This window comes from Hypanus sabinus, chromosome 4 (assembly GCF_030144855.1).
Source record: "Hypanus sabinus isolate sHypSab1 chromosome 4, sHypSab1.hap1, whole genome shotgun sequence".
NCBI lineage: Eukaryota > Metazoa > Chordata > Chondrichthyes > Myliobatiformes > Dasyatidae > Hypanus > Hypanus sabinus.
This window is the reverse complement of record NC_082709.1, coordinates 159,170,161-159,193,983: the sequence shown is the minus strand read 5'-3', so window position 1 is coordinate 159,193,983 and position 23,823 is coordinate 159,170,161. Positions and strand designations below refer to the sequence as shown.

The 23,823-nt window shown below is 38.4% G+C and overlaps 1 protein-coding gene across 1 annotated transcript in view; it reads right to left on the bottom strand.

Annotated features, from left to right (window-relative positions):
• Positions 1-23,823, bottom strand: part of zbtb11 (zinc finger and BTB domain containing 11) — a 33,934-nt gene that overhangs the window by 9,139 nt on the left and 972 nt on the right. Inside the window, exons 2-8 of the mRNA XM_059968551.1 lie at positions 22,283-22,521; positions 16,987-17,218; positions 14,962-15,869; positions 12,224-12,400; positions 5,591-5,797; positions 4,752-4,896; positions 2,968-3,085 (exon numbers count right to left, since the gene is read on the bottom strand). Coding sequence (XP_059824534.1) covers positions 2,968-3,085; positions 4,752-4,896; positions 5,591-5,797; positions 12,224-12,400; positions 14,962-15,869; positions 16,987-17,218; positions 22,283-22,521 — 2,026 coding nt within the window. The remainder of the gene's footprint in view (positions 1-2,967; positions 3,086-4,751; positions 4,897-5,590; positions 5,798-12,223; positions 12,401-14,961; positions 15,870-16,986; positions 17,219-22,282; positions 22,522-23,823) is intronic.

The window sequence follows — 23,823 nt, the reverse complement described above, 5'->3', positions numbered from 1 at the left end:
AATTTTTAAATTAACCCACCAGGTCACAATGGATCCCATATGCCTTCATCTTCTGGATCAACCTACCATGATGGATATTGTCAAATGCTTTACTAAAGTCTATGTAGAAAACTTCCAGTGTCCTACCCTCCATCAATTCATCAATAAAACTCAATTAGGAATGTGAGGCATGACCTCCTCACACAAAACCATGCCATTTCCAACATGCCCTTGCTTTTCCAGATATGAGTAAATCTTGTCCAATAGGTTTCCTATCACTGATGTCAAGGTAGGGAACTTATTTGAGAAGATTCTTAGGGATAAATTCTAGGATTATTCATATTTCCCTTCTGAAACAAGATTGGCTGTTCTCTAGGGCTTTGCCTGTACTTGCAGAAGATACAAATATCTGTGTCAAAGACTCAGAGATATCCTCTATTGCCTCACACAATGCTCAGGGATAAATCTCACCATGCCCTGGTACTACTTCAAAAGAATGAACACCACATCATCCTTCCTAAACATGTCCTAGAATAATGGTTGCCAACCAGTCGATCGCGATCTGCCAACCTTTGAGACTTTCCCAGTAGATCCAGAAAAAAGATGAAAAACACGCACCGGGCAGAAAAAACCGGAAGCAAAACCCTGCAACCCGGAAACAACCTCGCCCCACAAACAGCTCTCCGCAGCAGGAGCACTGCTACATCACCATTATCCTCATCGGCATCAACCCATCTTTATAATGCTCACATTACAACACTTCTCCCCCTTTAAATTCCAACACTCCCCAAATGTAAAAGAACTGGGAAACAAAAAACAGTGGTGTCATTAGCTTGCGTACCTCTGAAACTTATACTAGTGTCTCAGTAACAGTTTACCAATACAAAACACCTCAAAATCGTGGCAGATTCAACATTCAGTCAAACAAAGGAAACTGTCCATTCAAATATTCAGTCTGTTAGGAGGTTTGCAAGGGCGCTGTGCTGCAACAGACGAAAATTATTAAATCTAAGTACAAGAGCTGTCTTACTGAGACACCTCACAGACTGGCTCTGTAGTTAGGAGCCAAATTTCTGGGAACTAGCAGAAAGTATTCAGCCCCAGTCATCACACTGAGTGTAACAGTCAATTTTTATTCATTTACTTTTTGTGTTGAAATAAAATTAAATAATGAAAACAGAATTAAAGGTGTTGTAATGTGAGCATTATAAACATAAGTAATACCAATTAAGATAATGGTAACATAGCAACACTCCTGCTACGGAAAGCCGCCTGCGAAAGGAGACTGCTTCTGGGGCTGCGGGGCTCCACTCGTCCCTTCTGCCCGGTGCGCATGAGTGTGTCTAAACGATTTAGTAGGTTGATCTTGCCTTTCACTAAGGCCAAGGTAGAGGATCTTAGGCTTAAAAAGGTTGGCAACCACAATCCTAGAACAATATAACCATCCCTGATCTTATTACCAACCACATTCATCTTCTCCTTGGTAAATACACACATGAAGAAGTATTAAATATCTCACCCACTTACCCTAGTTCTAGACACAAATTCCCTCCTTTGTCCTTGAGTGGTCCTACCCTCATTTTCAACATAAACATAAAATGACAGATTCTTCGATTCTGCTTCACATATAGTAATGCAATGGAATAGAAACTAATCCTCTACAGAATCCATTTATTTTTATTATATGGAAATCAATTTTATGAAAAGGCCAGCTCTATAAAAGTATATAATAGCTCTGCTTAATTATTCCAGCTTTAAAGATGAAGAATTAGAGAACATAAAGTGACTTCAGGGAATCATAACCTCGTAAAATACATATGTTAATAGTAGTCAAATTGATAAATCATATCAGAAATTCCATATGTCATGCAAATATTAACCTGGATTTTTGTTTTTGTTATAAGTTTTTTTTAAAAAAAGATAAATATCCCATAATAATTCTGAATGGCAAGAACATTAAAGAGTCTGAGTGATTTCCAGTCCCTGGTTTTTTGTCTTCCTGTCAATGTGCAACCCAAGTATACAGTCAGCCCTCCTTATCCGCTAGTTCCACATCCGCAAATCGCGAAAACCCGTAAGTGCTCTTCCAGCACTTGTTGTTCGAGCATGTACAGACTTCTTTCCTGTCATTATTCCCTAAACAATGCAGTATAACAATGATGTTACATAACATTTACTTTGTATTATCTGTTATAAGTAATCTAGAGATAATTTAAAGTATACGGGAGGATGTGCGTGGGTTATCGTGGATCGGGATAGAAAAAAATCCTAAGTTCTCTTACTAAGTTGGAACAGGTACATCTGGTATTATTTAGCATCAGTTAGTCAAATGTTTGCATTCGTAAATAATATATATTTTACCTTTCTATGAATATAAAAAACTTAAGAACGTATGTTTCAGCGCCGGGCTTGGGAAGTTCCCGAGTTCAATCTAGTGACAGGTTGCTATCACGTGCGCTCTCCACTGTGCCGGGTTGATGTGGAGGATCAAAAACCCAAAACCCAATAATTAAGCCACTGTGTTGCTTAGTAATAATTGTAGCTTTCATCGGGGCAGGGCCTTTCACATGCTCTGTTAAAATTGTTCTGATCGCTGACCGACTGTAGCTTAACGCTTTTCCAATGACCGATGGCGTTTCACCTCTTTCCAATCGCTTTATTACTTCCACCTTATTTTCAATTGCGATTGTGATTATTTTTGGGAACAGGAACACCGCGGATTCAGAGCTATGCCAGGTTCTAATGCCCACCGCTCTGAACATGTTAAATAAAATCTGGAGTTCCGCTGGGTCCTAAAGACCACCGCACTGATTCAGGTTAAATAAGGGACTTGAGCATCCGGGATTTTTGGTATCCGCGGGGGGTCTCGGAACCAATCCCCCCGCGGATAAGGAGGGCCGACTGTATTCACCATTTTCAAACCTAGTTTTCATCGCCAAGTAAGTCCTATAAAAGACCATTTGTAAACGAATCATTCCACTAACTTACTGGGTACATTGAAAGCTTCTGATTTCAGGTTTCGGCAAATGTCTTTTTAAATGCTTGCTGAGACCGGAGGCACGTTTGAAACACTTTCCACAAGTTGGACAGAGGTACTTAGATTCACCTGAAATATCAGCAAAATTTAATATCACCAAAGCACAATATAGAAACAGAATATGAAATGGGGATCAAAACACAAATCAAATGTAGATATAACTTTAGTAGTTGTTTCCCAGTCTCCTAAAACAATTTTAAGGAGAATGAAAATGATAGGCAAGACTGATTAGTTCAAGAATATTCTGTCCTTTTATACATTGATTAGAGTCTTACGAAGAAACCGAACTCCTTCACATAGTTAACCAGAAATTAGTACAGAAGCCAGGGAAGGAGAGACACAGATGAACATAAGTAGGCTCTTAAGGCCACCTAGTCCACATGAACCACTAACCACACATTTACACCAATCCTACATTAATCCATTTTTATTCTCCCCATTTTCTCATCAACAGCCCACGGATTCTACACTTACCTATACATTAGGGACAATTTACTGTGACCAGTTAACTTACCAATGTGCAAGTCTTTAGGAAACTCAGGCATTCACACGGAGAACCAGTAAAGCTCCATACAGACAGGAGCCAAGGTCAGGATTGTACCTGTTCTCTGGTACCGTTGAGCAGCAGCTCTACCAAATGTACCACAGAGCCTCATGGAGGGGGTGGGTGGCAGAAAGAGTTGGGGAGGCAAATGATATTCAATGGATAGACATAGTTAATGTTAGCAACACAGAGAAAATTAAGTTAAAAGTTTATACCATGGGTGCACCCAGTCTGACCTGAGACAACTGCTAGGGAAAGGACATAGTAAGAGAATAGAGTTTAGAACACATTTTCAACTTTGAAAGTATCTATAATGCAGCAAAATATTCTCATACCACTTCACAAGGTTGTCAGATGTTTGCTGAGGAGATGTTAGACAGCTAAGAGTTGTGGACCTGAAAAGCAATGTAATAAAAGGGATGGAAAGAGCTGAAGTAAGGATGAAAATTTAAAATCCAGACATTGCTCAATCTGGAAGCAAGAGGCAAACTGGGGTTGCAGGAGATTTAAATGTCTGCAGGTTTAAAGAAAGAAGAATAAGGGAAGGTTTGGAATAGTGAAGTGTAGTGGTAACAAGGCTATGGAAGAGAATGCAAGTATTCAGATGAGTCCAGAGGCACACTGTGGGGCAAGGAGGTGAGATAGGAAGGTCTGAAGTTTAGCGCAGGATAATATATGAAAAGTCACTGAGCCACAAAGACACAGCAACAGTCCCTTTGGCCATGCCAACTACCAAGTACCAGTCTATTTGAATTCCATTTACCAGCCCTTGCTCAATGGTCTTCTGTTCCTGGCCAATTCGAGTGATTGTCTAGGTGCTTAAATATTGTGAGAGTACCCACTTTAATCACCTTCATAGGCAGTGCTTTCCTGTTTCCAATCATTCTTGTGGTGAGTTTCCTCAACAGTTCTTGTCTAAACATCTCCCTGGAACTTAAATCTGGTATGTTGAAATATTTCATTTATCTGGCCTGTCCAAGCCTCTCTGTTTTGTTCACCTCAATCAGGCCCCCAAGCGCACATCTCCCTGCACACCTCAGCATAATCCTAGCTGATAAAATATGACACCACCAAAACAAATGAAGCAAGGAGATATCACAACTATTGAAACCTTCCTGGAGAAAGTACACTGAGAACTCATACATTTTACGCAAACTAGCAACGATAGATTCTGACATTTTGTTCCCTTACCTGTGTGAACACTACTGTGCTCCTGAAGACTGCGTTTTGTAGCAAATGATTTTTCACATATTTCACAGCTAAATTCCCTTTTACCTTCATGGTGAGCCATATGTAGTCTTAGACTGTGTTTATAGCCAAAAGTCTTCCCACATATCTAATGAACAGTGAAAGTTAAATTATTATAACATTTTTGTTGCCTGATCAACAATCTAAATTTATCCATTTCCCTCCTGAAATGTCAATCCCCTTCAGGATTTCGGCATTAAGGCACTGTTTACCTTCTCATTTGTTATTCAACCAGCTGTCATTAGCAAAGCAAATCTGATCTTATCCTTAACCACTGTTCACACTTGTAGAAGTGACTAATGAACAGCCTGAGGATATCATGGTGTTTTCTTCCTTTGCGTAGTGGTGCTGTTTCCCCTTGCATTACAACTATCTGGTTCTGTATCTGACACCATGTCAAACTGAGACCCCTAACATTTCTTTCTTAAATTTGAAGATGATAGTTCCATAATACTTGATTAGTTATTAATTTCTAGAAGCTTAGCAATTATAACAATAGGAATTTATAATCTAAAAGTATATCATTCAAAGAGAGAAATAATAGATATGCAATTAGAAAGTTTGCAGAAATATGCTGCATGTGACATTTTTTCTTTAGCTATACCAATTAAAAGCACCTTAATTCTCCAAGGTTATCAAATTCAGATGTCATTTTAAAACTTGCCATTATAGTATTAAATCTCTGGAGACTCACAGCACTTTTAACAAAGAAAACACTCTGTTCCAGTAGTAGCCACTATTAAAAGGTTCTTCTTAAAATCCAGATAAAAATAAATTCTCACCTTGCACACATGTGGCTTGACACCCGTGTGCTTAAGCATATGAAGTCGCAGGTTATAAGGCTTTGGCAATGTTTTTCCACAGATGTCACAGATGAACTGCCGCTTCGTTCTACCCCCAAGACCCTCATCTATTTGCTCAGTGGTCCTCTTGTGGCGCAGAAGATGTGAAAGCAGGGAAGCTTTGTAGAGGAACTCCTTCTCACAGAGCTAATGCAACAGGAAATGAATAACTGATATTTTGCTCATAGTAAAGGTGTTAGAATAGAATATGTTCCACTATTTGCATTAATTCTACTGTCCGTTTGTTTTTTTTTCCCCAACAGAAGCCCAGCTCCATCTTGATAGAAAGTGTACGTAGACAGCCTTTATTTTTAAAATATAGAAAGTGTATGCTGGTACTTCACAGGAAGGCATTATAGAGACCCCTAATTATTGACCTTCAGACAAGAACAATGGAGCTAATTCAGCTAGACTATTCCATCTGAATGAGATCAATACTGTATCATATAATTGATGCATCTGTTAACAGTTACAGTTGAACACGGAGCATGAAAATATAGACAATGGCAAGTGCTCTGAATCTGTAAAAATTGCGGACTTCTGGTAAGATGGCGATTGCTTAGTCACTCCGAACTTTTGCTCCATTATACTTCCTATCTTTGCACTGTATGTCTCCCTTCTTAAACCTTAGTTATTTTATTAGTTCTCTTTTACCTGCCTGCGAACACATCTATCTCATAATGGCCACCAAAAGTACTAAAATCGGGAAAAAGGAAACTTCCACACCTCTGTCGGCTGAGATTCTCGCTATTTTGGAACAACATCGACAAGATACTTTAACGGATTTTAAAACTGAATTTAGAACTTCTTTCAACCAGCTGGATTCCAAATTGGATCAGATTAATGCCAGAGTGGATGAACATGCTGAACATTTATTTCACATTGACTTAACTTCTGAAGATTTAGAATGCCGTGTTCAACATCTCGAAACTTTCTGCTCCAACTTAGTGGAGAACAGTAAACTTTCTTCCAAAATGGTGGATCTTGAAAATCGGAGCAGACGTTGTAATCTACGAATTCTTGGTTTGCCAGAAGCCACCGAAAAGGGCTCTTCTGTTGAATTTTTTTCATCTTTTCTCTGTGAGATTTTTGGGAAAGAATTTCTTCCGACTCCACCTGAGCTTGAAAGGGCTCACAGGATTTATGTTCCTCGTGCAATTTTGGGTTCCCGTCCACGGCCAGTTATTTTATGCTTTCATTGATACCAGGTGAAAAACCATTTGATTATGGAGGCACGCTGCAGAGGTACTTTTGTTTTTCAAAATACGGTCAATCGTTTTGTGGAGGATTATGCCCTCCAGGGTCTGAAGATGCGTGCTGAGTTTAAAGGTGTAATGAAAGTGCTTTTTGATCGTGGATTCAGACACTCTCTCCGAAATCCAGCCGATCTTCGAATTACGCTTACTACTGGAGAATATAAGTGGTTTAAATCAGTGAAGGATGCTGAGGCTTTTGTTGGAAGTCTTCCAGCCATCTCATCTTCTTCAGAACCAGTCTGACCTTCTAAAATGGTTGATAAGTACTTCTCGAAGTAAAGTTATTTTTTCCGAACTCAGACTTTACTTGAATAATTCAGACATTAACTATTGAAACTCTAAGAGCTGTAGTTAATCTCTCCCTGGACTTGGTGCATTTTTACTAAATAGATGATTTAAGTTTAATGTTTCCCTGCGGACTTTTAGATTTTACTCGGGTAATCTATTTTACTTCTGTATAACTTTATCTATAGAGAACAATTGATTTTAACTTGTTTTGGAGGTTTGGAGTTTTTATTGAAGGCCTCCCTGTTGGTTGATTTATAGTTTAAGTTTTGCTTTTTTTTCTGTAAACGGTTGATAAGTACTCTCTTTAAATTTATAATTACCCCCTTCCCCCCCCCTTTTTTTCTTTCAATCTTTTATAATTTTTCGCGGGTAGGTTAGTTTTAGTTTTCTTTTCTGATTTTTTTTGTATTAAGTTTTATACTTTTTCTGTTGAAGTTGTTCCTATTTGTAATTCTGTTCTCCAGTGCATAAATTAGCTATTATTTGCTATATTATTTATATGGAACTTTTGTTAACGATACGGAACTGGAAGTCATTTTTGGGTTAATTTTTTTTGTAGAGCTAGCTGCTTTTTCGAGTAGCCGTCTAGTTTTGGGTTGCGAGAGTGGGGTGGATTCTCCAGTTCCAACACTACTCACTGTTTCTTGTGTTTTCCCTTGTTATTCAGGACATGTCTCTGTTTTGATTCTACTGATTTATGTTTACATTTTTACTCCCAGACTGTTACTGTGCTGCTTGATTTTTTATATGCCTGCTACCTTCTATGCACTAACAATCGATAATGGTTAATACACTTAAATTTGTGAGGTGGAATGTAAAGGGATTGAATCATCCTGTTAAAAGAAGAAAGGTCTTCTCTCATATTAAACAACTCAAAGCTGACATTGCTTTCCTTCAAGAAACTCATATTCATAGTTTTGATAATTCTCGGCTTTTGTCAAAGTGGGCGGGTCAGCATTTTCATTCATCCTTTGCTCCAAAGCTGGGGGGGGGGGGGGGGGGGGTTCCATCCTTATTAATTCAAATATTCCTTTTGAACTCCATAATAAGATATCTGATACAAATGGCCATTTTATTATTGTTTCTGGTAAATTATATAATACTAAAGTTGTACTATCAAACCTGTATGCTCCCAATTTTGATGATGTTAATTTTTTTTAAAATGTTTTTTCTCCTCACTACCAGATTTAAACTCATATTCTCTTATACTGGGTGGCGATTTTAATTGTTGGTTAGATCCTAATTTGGATTGATCGTCCTCTGTTACTAGATCACCTACTAAATCTGCCTTAGCTATTCACTCTTTTCTTTCTAATTATGGTATCTCAGATATATGGCGTTTCCTTCATCCCACTGAGAGAGATTATGCTTTGTTTCCACATGATCACCATACCTTTACTAGAATTGACTATTTTTTACTTGATAATCAACTTATTCCATTTGTCTATTCTTGTGATTATCAGAGTATACTGATTTCTGACCATGCCCCAATTACTTTGTCTTTAAATTTTCCTGGTCTCCCTCAGAGAAATAAACACTGGCATCTTGACTCGACTTTATTATCGGATGATGATTTTCTAAAATTTATTAAGGATCAGATAACCTTTTATTTTAACACCAATAAGTCATCTGAAATGTCATCCCAGATTGTCTGGGATGCCATGAAAGCATATCTGAGGGGTCAAATAATCTCCTATACAACAAATCTTAATAGAAATTCCTGTACAGATCGATTAGACCTAATTAATCAGATTAAAGAATTAGATCAACTATATGCTCAAACTAAGAATCCTGAATTATACAAGAAGCGTGTAGAACTTCAAACTAAATTTAATCTTCTGTCTACTCAACCTGTTGAACGCCAACTTCTTGAAAGTAAGAGTCGCTTTTATATTCATGGTGACAAATCTGGTAAATTTCTAGTTAATCAGCTGAGGCATTCTAAAGCTAAACAACATATTACAAAGATCCGGAAGGAAAATGGAGATTTTACATCAGATCACTTAGAAATCAATGACGTATTTAAAAATATTTACTCTGGAATTTATTCCCGAATCTCTGAATGAGAATATTTCTGTTGATCTTTTTTTTAAATAATCTGAATATTCCTTCGCTTTCATCTGATTTTAAAGCCAAACTTAATGCACCTATATCATCAGAAGAAATATCTTTTGCAATTTCTGCATTGTCTTCAGGGAAATCTCCTGGACCTGATGGGTTCCCCGTAGAATTTTATAAATCATTCTCTTCACTTCTTTCTCCTCAGTTACTCTCAGTACTATCTGACTCGTTTAATTATGGTAAATTGCCACCCTCTTTTAATGAGGCATCTATTATTCTTTTATTAAAAAAGGGTAAAGACCCAACAGAGTGTTCCTCGTACAGGCCTATTTCTTTGCTTAATGTTGATGTTAAAATCTTGGCCAAAGTATTGGCTTATAGATTAGAAACTGTTATTCCCTAAATTATTTCTGATGATCAAACTGGTTTTATTAAAAACAGTCTTCCTTTTTTTAATATTTGACGTTTATCTAACATTTTATATTCACCTTCAACTGGGATTCCTGAATGTGTTATTTCCCTCGATGGGAGAAAGCATTTGATCGTATAGAGTGGAACTGCCTTTTTGCAGTTTTAGAAAAATTTGACTTCGGCCGAAGTTTTATCTCTTGGATCAAATTGCTGTATCTGTGTCCTACTGCCTCTGTTTTGACTAATTTTCAGAAATCCCAGTTATTTAACCTCAAACGTGGCACCCGTCAAGGATGCCCTTTCAGTCCCTTTCTCTTTGATTTAGCTATAGAACCTTTGGCGATAGCATTTCGAAGCTGTCCTGAATTGACCGGGATTTGGGGGGGGGGGGGGGGTGTTGAGCATAAAGTTTCTCTTTATGCTGATGACTTATTACTTTTTCTTTCAAATCCGTCTACATCCTTACCTCCAATGTTCTCACTTCTTGATCAGTTTAGCCAGTTTTCTGGCTATAACTTAATTTACATAAGAGTGAACTTTTCGCAATTAATAAAGAAGCACAAGAATTAGCATTTCGTGACCTCCCTTTTAAAGTAGTTCACAATCAATTTACTTATCTTGGGATTACAGTTACAAAGAAGTTTAAAGATCTTTTTCGTGAAAATTTTGCCAATCTTTTATATACTACAAAACAGAGTCGGTCACAATGGTCACCTCTATCTATATCTTTGGTAGGTTGTATTAATGTTGTTAAAATGTATGTTCTCCCTAAATTTTTATATTTATTTCAATCAATCCCAACTTTTATTCCTAAAACTTTTTTTGATTCCTTAGACTCTATTATTTTGTCATATCTGTGGAAGAATAAGCGTTCCAGAATTAATAAAGTTTATCTCCAAAAATCTAAAAAAGAGGGAGGCATGGCCTTACCTAACTTTTGTTTATATTATTGGGCAGCCAATATACGTTGTTCTACCTTTTGGTCTTTTTTCCATAGCCAACTCGAGTGCCCTAATTGGGTGGCATTGGAGTTGAGTTCCACTAAAGATTTATCTATTTCTGCACTCCTTGGCTCTGTACTCCCTAGTAATTTGTCTAGAACAATTGTTAATCCTCTTGTTAGACACACTTTGCGAATATGGGCTCAGTTTAGGAAATTTTATGGTTTCTATGGTTTTTCCTCTTCTAGTCCTATCTTACATAATCACCTTTTTTTTACCTACTATGTATGATTCAACATTCCATGATTGGTATAGGAAGGGCATTAGACATTTTGAAGATCTTTTTATTGATAATCGCTTCGCATCTTTTCAACAGCTCTCTGCTAAGTTCAATCTGCCTAATGCCCATTTTTTTAGATATCTCCAAATTAGACACTTTATTAATCCTTTAATTCCTAACTTCCCTGAAATGCCCGAGAAAAATGTTATGGACTTATTTCTTTCTATTAATCCACTGGGTAAAGGTTTAATATAATTTATTCCTGATAAATTAGCATTCTTATGGCGTGCCCCTGTGGATAAAATTAGAATGGCTTGGGAACATGATTTAAATATCTCTTTATCTGATGAGACTTGGGACTCGATTCTCAAATCGGTTAATTCAACCTCTTTTTGTGGTCGCCACTGCCTTTTACAATTTAAGATTGTTCATAGAACCCATATGTCTAAATCTAAATTAACTCGATTTTACCCAAATATTAGTCCTCTTTGTGATAAATGCAAAAGGGGTGAGGCCTCTCTTATTCATATGTACTGGTCCTGTCCTAGCTTGGAGAAATTTTGGAAAGATGTCTTCATAACTTTATCCTATATTCTGAATCACCACTTAGAACCTAACCCTTTAATTGCTTTGTTTGGTGTTTTGGGTGAGACAGATATAGGTTTGAGTTCGACTAAGTGTTGAATATTATCTTTTGCTTCTCTCCTGGCTAGACGTTTAATCCTCCTTAGATGGAGAGATGTTGCCCCGCCCATGCATGCTCAATGGCTTAATGATATTATGTCCTGCTTAGACCTTGAAAAAATTCATTCAGTTCTTAATTCAGATATAAAGTTCCATAAGGTCTGGGGACCTTTTATTGAGTACTTTAATAACCTTCCTCTTAATTAAGGTTTTTTTTTGGCCCCTTGCTTTCAGCTCTTTTTTTTTGGTAGTAGGCATTATTATCTTCTGTTTTCAAGCGTATTTACAGTTTTGGGGGTTTGAATGTCCTGATTTATATTCTCTATATTGTGTTGTGGTTGGGCTGGAGTTCTTTTTGTTGCGGGGCTTGGGGAGGATACTAATTTTACATGACTTCAATTTGGGTGCTTTCTCAATTATCTTTTTTGTATTATATGATTATTGTATGTTTATTTTTGCACTGTATTAATTTTCTTCATTTTGGTTTGGGGTTTTTTCCTATCTGTAGTGATGTAGAAAATGCATTAAAAAAAATTGCAACTTGTGCACGTATAGATTCATGCTCCACAAATCTAAAGGTCTTTCTATCAAAAGCATAATACTGATATGTTTTACAAAAAGAAGTTATTATTCAATTGCTCATAATTCTTACTGGACATTTAAATTCCTTGATTCTGTTGTGGGTCATCATGTGCATCATCAAGGTGTAACGCTTGGGGAAAGCCTTTCCACATTCATTACATTTATGCTCCACCTCTGCATCATCTCCTTCAATGGTGGCTCGTTTTGGTTGCATCTTTCTACCTCTCTTCACCAATTTCTGGGCAACCTGTGGAACAAGGTTTTTCATTTTTTAAAAATATACAAATACCGGTATCAGCAAATACAAGTCTCCAGCAACACAGCTCTACTGTTCACGAGCAAACTAAAGCCCTAATTTATACAAACAATTCTGATGAAAGAAGTCAAACATGCTGACTATCCTTGTGCTTGTCCATGGGCAAACGTTATGTGCAGGTGATTGTAGGCAAACAATCTATTCCGAAGTTTCTGAATCTTGCCAAGGATAGCTGCTTTGATATGCATAAATATTTGTTATTTATGCAAGTGCTCACAGACTAACAAGCAGGATTGGCACAGAGAACCTTGTCTAATTTCCCTTCATAAAGCCATCAATTAGTGAAGTTAACCGTACATCCTCAAACCATGACTGGTGCCCAAACTTTGGACATCACCATATACAGCTTTGCAAATCATCATATACTGTATTTCACTGAATTAATTGCGGAAAAGATATACATTTTTAGCATGCACATAAGAAAGAGTAGGCAGCCATTCAGTTTCACTTCCTCCATTCCTCAAATGCTCAATGACTCTAATATCTAAAAATCTATTGATCTCCATTTTAAATATACTTTGAGACTGAGAATCCACAGTCCTCATGGGTAGAATTTTTTTTGTTTAAGGTTCACTACCCTGGATGTAGAAATTTCCTTTCATCTCTCTTCTGAATTACCAAACCTTTATCTTGAGAGAGTGACACCTGGTTCTGGGACACTGCAGATCCTGTGGTCAAATCAACACGTACAACACACTGGAGGAACTCAGCAGGTCGGGCAGCATCCGTGGAAACGAGCAGTCAATGACAGAGATGAGGGAGCTCACCTCTGTTGGCAATCAGACAGGAAGTCCGGGATCCAGCTGCACAAGGCAGGGTGAAGGCCTTGTTTTATTACAGCACTAAAAGTTTTGGGTTGATTTTGATTATAAATGCAATAGAATTGATTGTCAATACCCTTAGATCTTTCTAAGTATTGTACTGCATATAATGTATTTAATATTCTCTGTTGCTTTTCTTGGTTTGTTTTAGGGTAACATTGTTTGGCACTTCTATTTCATTCTTGTGCTGTGACATGTCTGTTCCTGGCGACATTTATCGCTCATCATAATTACCCTGCAGTTTTAATGATAAACTAGCATCTTAAGTGGTTGAATATGACCAAGTGACTAAGCCGCTTCTGAGAAAAGGGAATTGGAGTAGATTTTAAATTACAAGTGGCATTGAGTGTGTGTGGATGGTAGAGTGAATAGGTAAAGAGACCTGAATGTCCTTGTCTGTGAATCACTGAGAATTAATATGCAGTTTGTTTTGCAAGGTAAATAGCATTTGAGCAGTCTTGTCACAGTTTTATGTGCTACAAAGGGACCATATCTGGAATATTTGAACACATCTGATCATTCCCCTACCATGGGAACAATAAACACAGTATTGGGAATTGATTTCTGAAATGGTGGGTTTGTGGCATGAAGGAAGGATTTGAATTTAGGAAAATGAGAGATGATTCCATTGAAATGTGCATAATCGTAATGACTTGACCAGGTAGGTTCAGAGATGAATCTGTGTCATAAGCCCCCTCCTTTACTCTCTGTATACCTATGACTGTTGCCACTCAGCTCCAATCTGCTAATTAAATTTGCTGATGATAGCACATCGATTGGCATAATTTCAAATAATAACAAGCCACCCAACAGAGAAGTCAACAACCTGACACAGAGGTATCAAGAAAACAACCTCTCCCTCAATGTTGCAAAAACAAAGGAGCTGGTTGTGTACTATAGGAGGAATGGAGACAAGCTAACCCCTATTGACATCAATGGATCTGGGGTTGAAAGGGTAAACAGCTTTAAATTCTTTGCCGTACAGGCTATGTGGTGAAAAAAAGCACAACAGCACCTCTTTCACCTCAGACGGTGAGGAAGTTTGGTATGAGTCCCCAACTCCTAAAGATTTTCTACAAGGGCACAGTTGAGAGCATCCTGACTGGCTGCATCATTGTCTGGTATAAGAACTGTACTTCCCTCAATCGCAGGACTCTGCAGAGAGTGGTGCGGACAGCCCAGCGCATCTGTGGATGTCAACTTCCCGATTCAGGACATTTACAGAGACAGGTGTGTAAAAAGGGCCTGAAGGATCATTGGGGACTCAAGTCACCCCAACCACAAACTGTTCCAGCTGCTACCATCTGGGAAACGGTACTGCAGTATAAAAGCCAGGACCAACAGGCTTTGGGACAGCTTCTTCCCCCAGGCCATCAGACTGATTAATTCACGCTGATCCAATTGTATTTCTATGTTATATTGACTGTTGTGTTGTACATACTATTTGTTACAAATTACTATAAGTTGCACACTTGGACAGAGATGTAACATAAAGATTTTTACTCCTCATGTATATGAAAGATGTAAATAATAGTCAATTCAAAAGTCTTAATATTGCTAAGTATGACACATGAAAAATATAAAAGAGAACACATCACATCAAAAATATCAGATGGTGCACTGAATTTTATACCTGCATATGAAAAACTTATTTGGAATTACATTTTGTACCTGTTGTGTTGCAGATTTTAGGTTGCTTTTCCTGGCTCGCAACTTCTTCTCCGTGCCTTTGTGTAACCGAATATATCCACCTTCAGCTAAAGTACGTTGTCGTAACCTGCTTTTGTAAGTATCATCTGAGAGGCATTTGGAAGAAGAGGCTACAGCAACTGGTTTCTGTTTGTCATGTAATTTTGGTGGCCTACCACGCTTTCGTTTTGGCACATCTGACGTACAAGGATTGAGGGTCTCTGTCAAATCCTCCTTCTGCTGATTCTCACTCTCATTCCCATTTACAGTAGGCACATCCGTCTGTTCATTGGTAGTTGGGGTTTCTGCCACGTCCTGGGCATTATTTTCTGTACTTTCCAGATTTGGAGTGCTTACACTGGATTCCATTGGTTCAATTTGCTTATTGACTTGATTGCTTTCAGCACCACCGTTTTCCACAGAGCAGTCCAGAATACCCTGAATTTGCTGAACCGTCAGTTCTTCAGTTGTATGTGTTGCTTGTGATTCACACATCACAGCATCTTTTGGGGCCTCATCTTCTACACCAGATGCAGGGGCTTCAACGGGTACGGGAATTTGTATAGGCTCTTGCAGTAACACAGTTATGGAGCCATCAGCAGTGCTTTCAATAGCTTCAGGCTCCGGTTGTTCTAAAGTATTAACATCCATAGGCACCTCCACCTCGGTGGCATGGACTCTGGAATTTACAGTTTTTACATTTCCCTTTTGGTATACAGTAATCTTCCTTTCCTCTAGCTGTTTATGGATATCTTCACACATCTTCAGAGCTTCATGCATTAGTAGATGACGTGCCAATGTGGCAACATCAGCCATATGACAGAAATCAAATGCTAAGACAGCCGTGTAAGCAAATTCCAACAATGGAAGAAAACTTGTTTTATTAAAGCCTGCAAGAGAATGTGAAAAGTGAAAAGATTTATTTGAACGTTATTTAAAAATAGCAATAATTATAAATATACCACCCAACTGTTTGGTCACTTACTGCGTTGGAGCACTCATGTTAAATGTCCGAAAGCAAAAGAATGTTGGTATGACTGTCCCTTTTGCAGAATCTCTAGTTGTTATAACCCATGCAAGAACCAAAAGTCAGGAAAGCTTTGGGAGAACTAGGACACTGTAACTACACATTTCATGGTGTCTGCTTCAACGTTTTAACAAAAGTATGAAGGATTAAGTTGCACAATTTCTGGGAAAGATATTGTGTATTCATGAAACTTACCGCAGTAAATAGTATTAAAAAAATACAAGCACAATTCATATTCCAATTAGTTGGTCATAAACAGAAACATGCAAGTTACACAAATCTTTCCATTAAAGACTCTTGAATCCCAAATTTAATATTTATCACAGAAATGGAAATATAATCTCTATTTCTTTATAAAAATCAAAGTAGCTATCTAGTCCCCTTACCCATTATAAGGCAAATTTATGACAACTCTCCACAGTATACCAAAAGTCAAATGGAGAAATGTAATGACAAGATAATGAGATGCCCAAAAGGGAAAACAAGTACGCAAACAACCTTATCAAATTTCAGATATTAAAAGTGAAAGATAATAGAAACAAATGATTCTATAATTTCTTTAACTTTTTGACGAGGTACCTAGTGGTGACTAAAATGATAAGTAATGTGTTCTACAAATGAATAGCTGACCCATCATAGTGTCATCAGGGTGCGGAGCATCTGTCTAATTGCACTGGGCCATATATGTGTGTTAGAGGACTCAGGAGAACAATACAAACAAGTACAAAAAAAAGAGGGAGCAGAAAATAATGAACATTGTACTTTCTTGGTTTTACAATAAACAGCAGCTTTAAAATACTAGTTAAGACTGCATGTAGGTCAATAAGCATAAATACATTTGATTTAAAACATCATCTTTGATGCCATTATTTCCTGTCATTTGATTAATTTCCCATATTCCTTTGCAAGATGAAATAATAGTGCTACTTCTGTGATTTCCAGACATGATATAAAAGGTAGATACTCTATTTTTCCCTTACCTGAAAGGTCCACAACCGCTTCATGACTGGAGACTGCTCCCTTTTCAATGAAGAGCTCTCGAAAATATTCACTGCTTGCTGCCAGAACGGACTTATGTGCTTTGTGCTCCTCTCCCTCGATCAGAAGTGTGACATCACAGAATTGGTTGGAGAGCCTCTGAAAATTCAACTGTTCTAGCACTATTTGGCAGTGTTTTTCAGATACTTGTTTCACAAGGCCCTTGCTATCCACCTGAATAAAACAATTTACATGGCAATTCCAAATTTGTGTCAACATAATTTAGGTCAACCAACAATTGTCTGGTTATGAACTTCTTCATAACTACTAAAAGTGTCATTACTACTTCTAATAGTTCTGTTAGAGTGCTTTCAAATTACAGATTGGTTTCAGGAATCACAGCAATACTTCTGTTTCTGGGGCTGTTCACAACAAATGGTCACAAATATGCAAAATGTGTAATAAACAATAAATCATATAAATATTTCTGCACAAAGAAATTTGTCCTAAAGCATTCATTCAACCTAATGTGGCTTCGGTACTGTCGCAACTCCAGATTTTGGTATGAGAACAGGCAATTCATTAGTTTTAATTGCTGTTTTTTTTAAATAGCCTGGTAGATACAGAAGAAAGAAAGGAATACAAGAGAATCTGGGTAGGTGTGAGATGAAATAACAGATGAGGTTCTTTATATAGAGCATAAACTGGCAGAGATTATTGAACTCAATCGCTAGTTTCCATGCTGTGAAATTCTGTATGACAACTGAATGTGCTGCAGCAAGATATAAATACCTGAGAAATAGATAGATTCAACTTTATTGTCAGATTACATATCCACAGTTGAACACGGGACACTGGGATGATGTAATGGTCTTATGACCGTGGGATGATGTTACATCATGTGATGGCATGTACCAAACCGTATTTAAACCAACCTGCAGTTTGTGATGCAGTTCTCATTTTTATTTTTGTGCAGCGTTGTTGCTGCTGGTCGGAGGTGTGGAGGCTCCACCGGTTTTCTTCGTTGCACGTTTAGTTTTCCCTTATAGTACAGTATTGGAGAGTGAAGGCATTACCAGAGTTATCAAAATTCAAAGGATTGAATAAAGTTAATGTCGTTCTGCATTTTGGGGAGTGATAGTCCTTTGTGACTTAGTTCAGGAGTTGTGGCATGCACATTTGAGTTAAACCCCTGCAAGGTCAGGAAGGTTTGTGCAGTAACCACCCTCCAGTCAAAAGGTCAGTTCCTTTTATTTCCTCGTGATTTCTGAGAACAAGGCATCCCTTGGCTGGTCGTCGCTACTTCAAAGGAATTGCTTGTTTCGGGGAAGTCTCTCCTTACTGACTGCATAAATAACATGGACTTTTGAATTTATCACTTTAAGTCTGTGCTTGGATGAAAACTCTGTTAAGTTTTGTTTTAAGGATTTGGTTTAAACCCTGTCTCAGTTTCATATTCATTGCTGTTGCATGCATAACAGTGCCGAGTACAGATACAAAGCCAAGTGAAATGTAGTTAGCATCTAACTAGAAATGCAAAGAATAGTGTTATTTACAAAATAACTATGAATTAAAAAGTCAGTGCTACAGCACACAAATATAAAAGTACTGAGACAGTACAATATGGGTGCAATACTGCTTAGCACTGTGATGTGAGGTTCAACAGGGTCACAGCCTCGGGGAAGAAGTGTTTCCTGTGCTTGCTGGTGCAGGAGTGGAGGCCCCTGTAGCACCTACCAGATGTGAGGAGAGTAAAAGGTCCATGGTTAGGGTGAGATGCATCCTTGATAATGCTTTTTGCCCTGCCCAGGCAGTGTTTACGGTAAATGTTCTCAATGGTGGGCAATTGGGTGCCAATAATCCGTTTGGCAGTTTTCGTCACACACTGGAGTGCTTTACGGTCTGATACAGGGACAATTGCCATACCACACTGAGAAGCAGTTGGTGAGAATGCTCTCAATGGTACAGCGGTAAAAGTCCGTCAGTATCCTGGGACAGAGGTGAGCTTTCTTGATGCCCCACAGGAAATAAAGGTGCTGTTGTGCCTTTTTGATTAGGATGGAAGAGTTCAGGGACCAGGTGAGATCCTCGGAAATGTGGACACCAAGGAATTTGAAACTTGATACATGCTCCACTACAGCTTCATTGATGTAGATGGGGATGTGAGTGTGGCTCCTAGCATGCCTGAAGTCCACAATGATCTCCTTGGTCTTCTGGGTGTTAAGGGCCAGGTTGTTGTCGGCACACCACGCAGCCAAGTGCTGGACCTTGTCTCTGTAGGCCATCTCATTACCCCCTCTGATCAGACCAACCACCATGGTGTCATCTGCAAACTTGATTATGGAGTTAGAACCATGTACAGGAACGCAGTGATACGTGAAAATGGAGTACAAAAGAGGGCTCAGCATACAGTCTTGAGGCAAGCTGGTGTTCATGGTGAGAGTGGAGGGGAAGAAAGTGGGGAAAATCAAATCTGTTATTACCTAGTAACTTCAGTTTCTGAAGTTGTTTTTAATTGTTTCTTAGTGGTTGGTGTAGGTCAATTAACAGAAATTATTTATATCGCTGGTCAAGAAAATGAAGTTGAGCATACTTTTCATAAGCAAGATGTAATAAGGCCAAACTTAAGTGTACACTGAGTTAAAAATAGAAATAATTTACCTACAAAATTAGATTTACATGCTTTTAAAACATTATTTATCTAATTTCTGTTAGAAAGCTTGGAACCATTGTCACTCAAGCCATTGAAACTGAAATCTCATATTTCAACACAAGCACTGAAATGCAGAAGTCCAAGGCAGACTCCATTACTGAACTTCTTGTAGCGTCTAGTATTGGAGCTCCTGGTCTTCCAGGGATTACCCAGGATAAAGATTTAGTGGGGGAGGCGGGTGGCACTTGGCTCACGGATCATAGACTGTTTAATTTTAATGGGGACTGAGAGAGTTGGAGACAATAGAGAAGATAAAAGAAAATTGCTTTGCAGAAAACTCACTTAAGGTTTAAAATTATTGTGTATTTTGCATTTTGGTTAACTTTTTAAAAAGCTGATTTTTATTTTAATTGAAAAATACTCAAACCCATGGAGCCTTAACAAGAGTGGACTGAAGAGGATGTTAAATTTTGTGGAAGATCACAGAATGAGGGATCACTTTTTAAAAACATAGACAATAGACAATAGGTGCAGAAGTAGACCATTCGGCCCTTTGAGCCTGCACCGCCATTCTGAGATCATGGCTGATCATTCACTGCCTTGTCCCCATATCCCTTGATTCCCCTATCCATCAGATATCTATCTAGCTCATTCTTGAAAGCATCCAGAGAATTGGCCTCCACCGTCTTCCGAGGCAGTGCATTCCACATCTCCACAACTCTCTGGGAGAAGCAGCTCTTCCTCAACTCTGTTTTAAATAACTGACCTCTTATTCTCAATCCATGCCCTCTGGTACTGGACTCTCCCAACATCTGGAAGATATTTCCTGATAGATTTCAATCCTATCAAATCCTTTAATTATCTTAAACGTTTCAATCAGATCCCCTCTCAATCTCCTCAATTCCAGCATGTACAAGCCCAATCTCTCCAATCTCTCTGCGTAAGACAGCCCTGCCATCCCAGGAATCAACCTAGTGAATCTACGCTGCACTTCCTCAATTGCCAGAATGTCCTTCCTTAAACCTGAAGACCAAAACTGTACACAATATTCCAGGTGTGGTCTCACCAGGGCCCTGTACAAATGCAAAAGGACATCCTTGCTCTTGTACTCAATTCCCCTTGTAATAAAGGCCAACATTCCATTTGCCCTCTTCACTGCCTGTTGCACTTGCTCATTCACCTTCATTAACTGATGAACTAGGACTCCTAGGTCTCTTTGCATTTCTCCCTTACCTAACTCTACACCATTCAGACAATACTCTGCCCTCTTGTTCCTGCTTCCAAAGTGGATAACTTCACATTTATTCACATTGAATGACATCTGCCAAGTATCTGCCCACTCACCCAGCCTATCCAAGTCTCCCTGTATTCTCCTAATGTCCTCTTCGCATGTCACACTGCCACCCAGTTTAGTATCGTCAGCAAACTTGCTGATATAGTTTTCAGTGCCCTCATCTAAATCGTTGACATAAATCTTAAAGAGCTGTGGTCCCAATACAGAGCCCTGTGGTACCCCACTAGTCACCTCCAGCCAGTCCGAGAAACACCCATTCACTGCTACCCTTTGCTTTCTATGATGGTTTAGTTTCTATACATGGTATATAAGGGGTTGTTCATTTAAGATAGTGATGTGATCAAATTCTCTCACAGGTGATCATACATCTTTAAAATTCTCTTCCTCAAGGAGGCAATGTAAACAGATTCAGAATCTTTAAATATTTTAAAGGTTGAGATAAAACATAATCAATTAGCAAAGTGGGGGATAGTTCAAAAGGATACAGCAGGTAAACAAGAGGCATAATTAAAGTTACACTGAGATGAATTGTGATCTTTTAAAAGCCAAAACATGCTTGAAGTTCTGAGTGATGTACTCTTAATATTTGCATTTATTTACTTAATCATTTAAAAATATTTAATTATCAAGATGCAACATCCTCTGCTAGCAATATCAAGCCTAAAGCGTGTTGTGAATATCACTAGTATTTTGAGATCATGGCCTCTTAATGCTCTGCTAATGCTTTGATATAGCTGAAAGCAGATCATTACATTCAGCAGATCAGTTTGGGATGATTGGAACATAATTCTAGGTGGAATGAGTGGGAATGCTATGATTTGGCCAAATGGATTGCATGATATTGAATATTTATCATTACTTTCATTATACAGCAGCCACAACTTTTAGTTTTGATCTCGACTCATACATATTTGTTCTTTCTACTTCTCATTCTTTGCCTTGACAAGTAAAAACATGACATAATTGCAGCTTTCTTATCTGCCATATTACTGTCTAGCATCATCATTAAGTTTACCAGTATGAATGATTATTAAATCTCACCCTTGGTGCAACACGGGAGCATTGAGAAACTGAGTAGGAAAAAATTTATACAGGTGGTTAAGTGGTATTACAAGGTGATTGAAACAGCTACCTGCATTCCACACGTAGGTTAGGTTCTTTGTGACTATCACTGTAAATGAATCAAATACTGTGCAAATGGGGCATTTTCTAATCTTCTAGACTAGAAATTAAAACAGTCTGGTTATTACACGTTTTAATAAATAAAACTTAAAATTAACATGCAACACTCATACTTTCAGTTGAAGTTCCCCAAAATCCCCTAAGTACCCATACAATCAATAATACTTACAAACACCAGTTCCTGCTTTGGGGCAATTTTCTTTCTGGTAGGCTTTGGGGGAGCATCAGCTCTTCCCCCAGAGTTACTCAATTCATCATCAGTTTCACTGCCATTACCCGCCACTGGAACGTCTATGCCGAGCTGTTCCAACATTTCCATTGTATCGGCACATACTGACTTGTTTCGATCGATCTTTTCCTTGCATTGAATACATTCTTTGATATAGTCTTTCACTTGCTTAAATATACCTGAAAATGAAACAAAATGGCACTGCTAGTTTAGGAAATAAAAGAGAGTTCAATTCACCAAATCTATGAAAAAAATGGAGAAAAATGATTTTAAAAAAGACTTCCAAAATTAACCTGGAGGGGACATGGTTAAAAATGATTCACTTGTACTTCTTCCAGTTTAGTGTGTTGCATTGAAGTAGCTCATTCAATCTTTCAGATTCCATTTCTATTCAATACACATAGGCGATGCTGAGCTTTAGTTGCCTGTCATTTCAATTCTCTATACTGGACCTAATTGGCACAGTGCAAGTCACCAGCTAATCTTTTGGGCAGCCATGTTGCAGAACTTCAGCACAACAATGGCTTCATTAACTTCAGATTCAAATGTTTGCATCAGAACTGGACAGATTTTTCTTCTTCGCTACTGATACTACCCAAGCTGCTCACTATTTCCAGCATTCTCACTTACATCAGACTTCCAGCAACTGCAATGACACATAGCTCACACTACAGGCATTCTCCCTTTGTTCTCATACATGCCCTTCCACTTGCATCTCCTCCAGTTAACAAGCTTTCCTCACCACGTCTCAGTTAACCCCTCTGTTCTCCCCACCCCTTCACTTCTCCACAAGAATGCTAGATTTCTGAATTTTCCTGCCTTTAATTAAAAGTCAGTGGCCTGAAGTGTTACCCCTGTTTCCCACACCATTGATAACGCCTGACCTGCTTTTATAATAGACAAGAGACTCTGGTAAAACTTCAGTGCTAAGGTTATGGGAGGAAAAAAAAATCAAACACTTCCAAATACCATTGCTTCTCTTAGTATCAAACGCCAATCGATTCACTCTCAAAACACCTTTAAAAAGACTTTTTTGATGTTGACTGTCACTGATAAGAATACCCATTACTGATCTTCATAACATTTATCGACTCCATTTACTGTCACCGCCTACTTATCAGCAGTCTCCTCTCCCTTCACCGCTCCACCAAATGAACCACACACCCAAGTCACTCGATCGCTAACGAAAAGGATCACACTCTTCACATTTCTTCACCAATTACTTCGCAGGGTAACGTTCTAAAAGCAAGTTGTATTCTAAGTAGACCCTCTTGTTTTTTCCCCATTTTCTTATCTCCCTCCACTTTACCGATCCCTGTTTTCTCACTCCTCCACGCACTATTCCATAACTTTCCTCCAGTTCTGATACTGTTCACTCCCCCGCCCAAACACCGCCCATTCTTCAGAGCTTCTTGATGCCTTCAACACCCGCCTTCCAACAGGTGCTTCAAATCGCAAACACGAGGAAATCTGCAGATGCT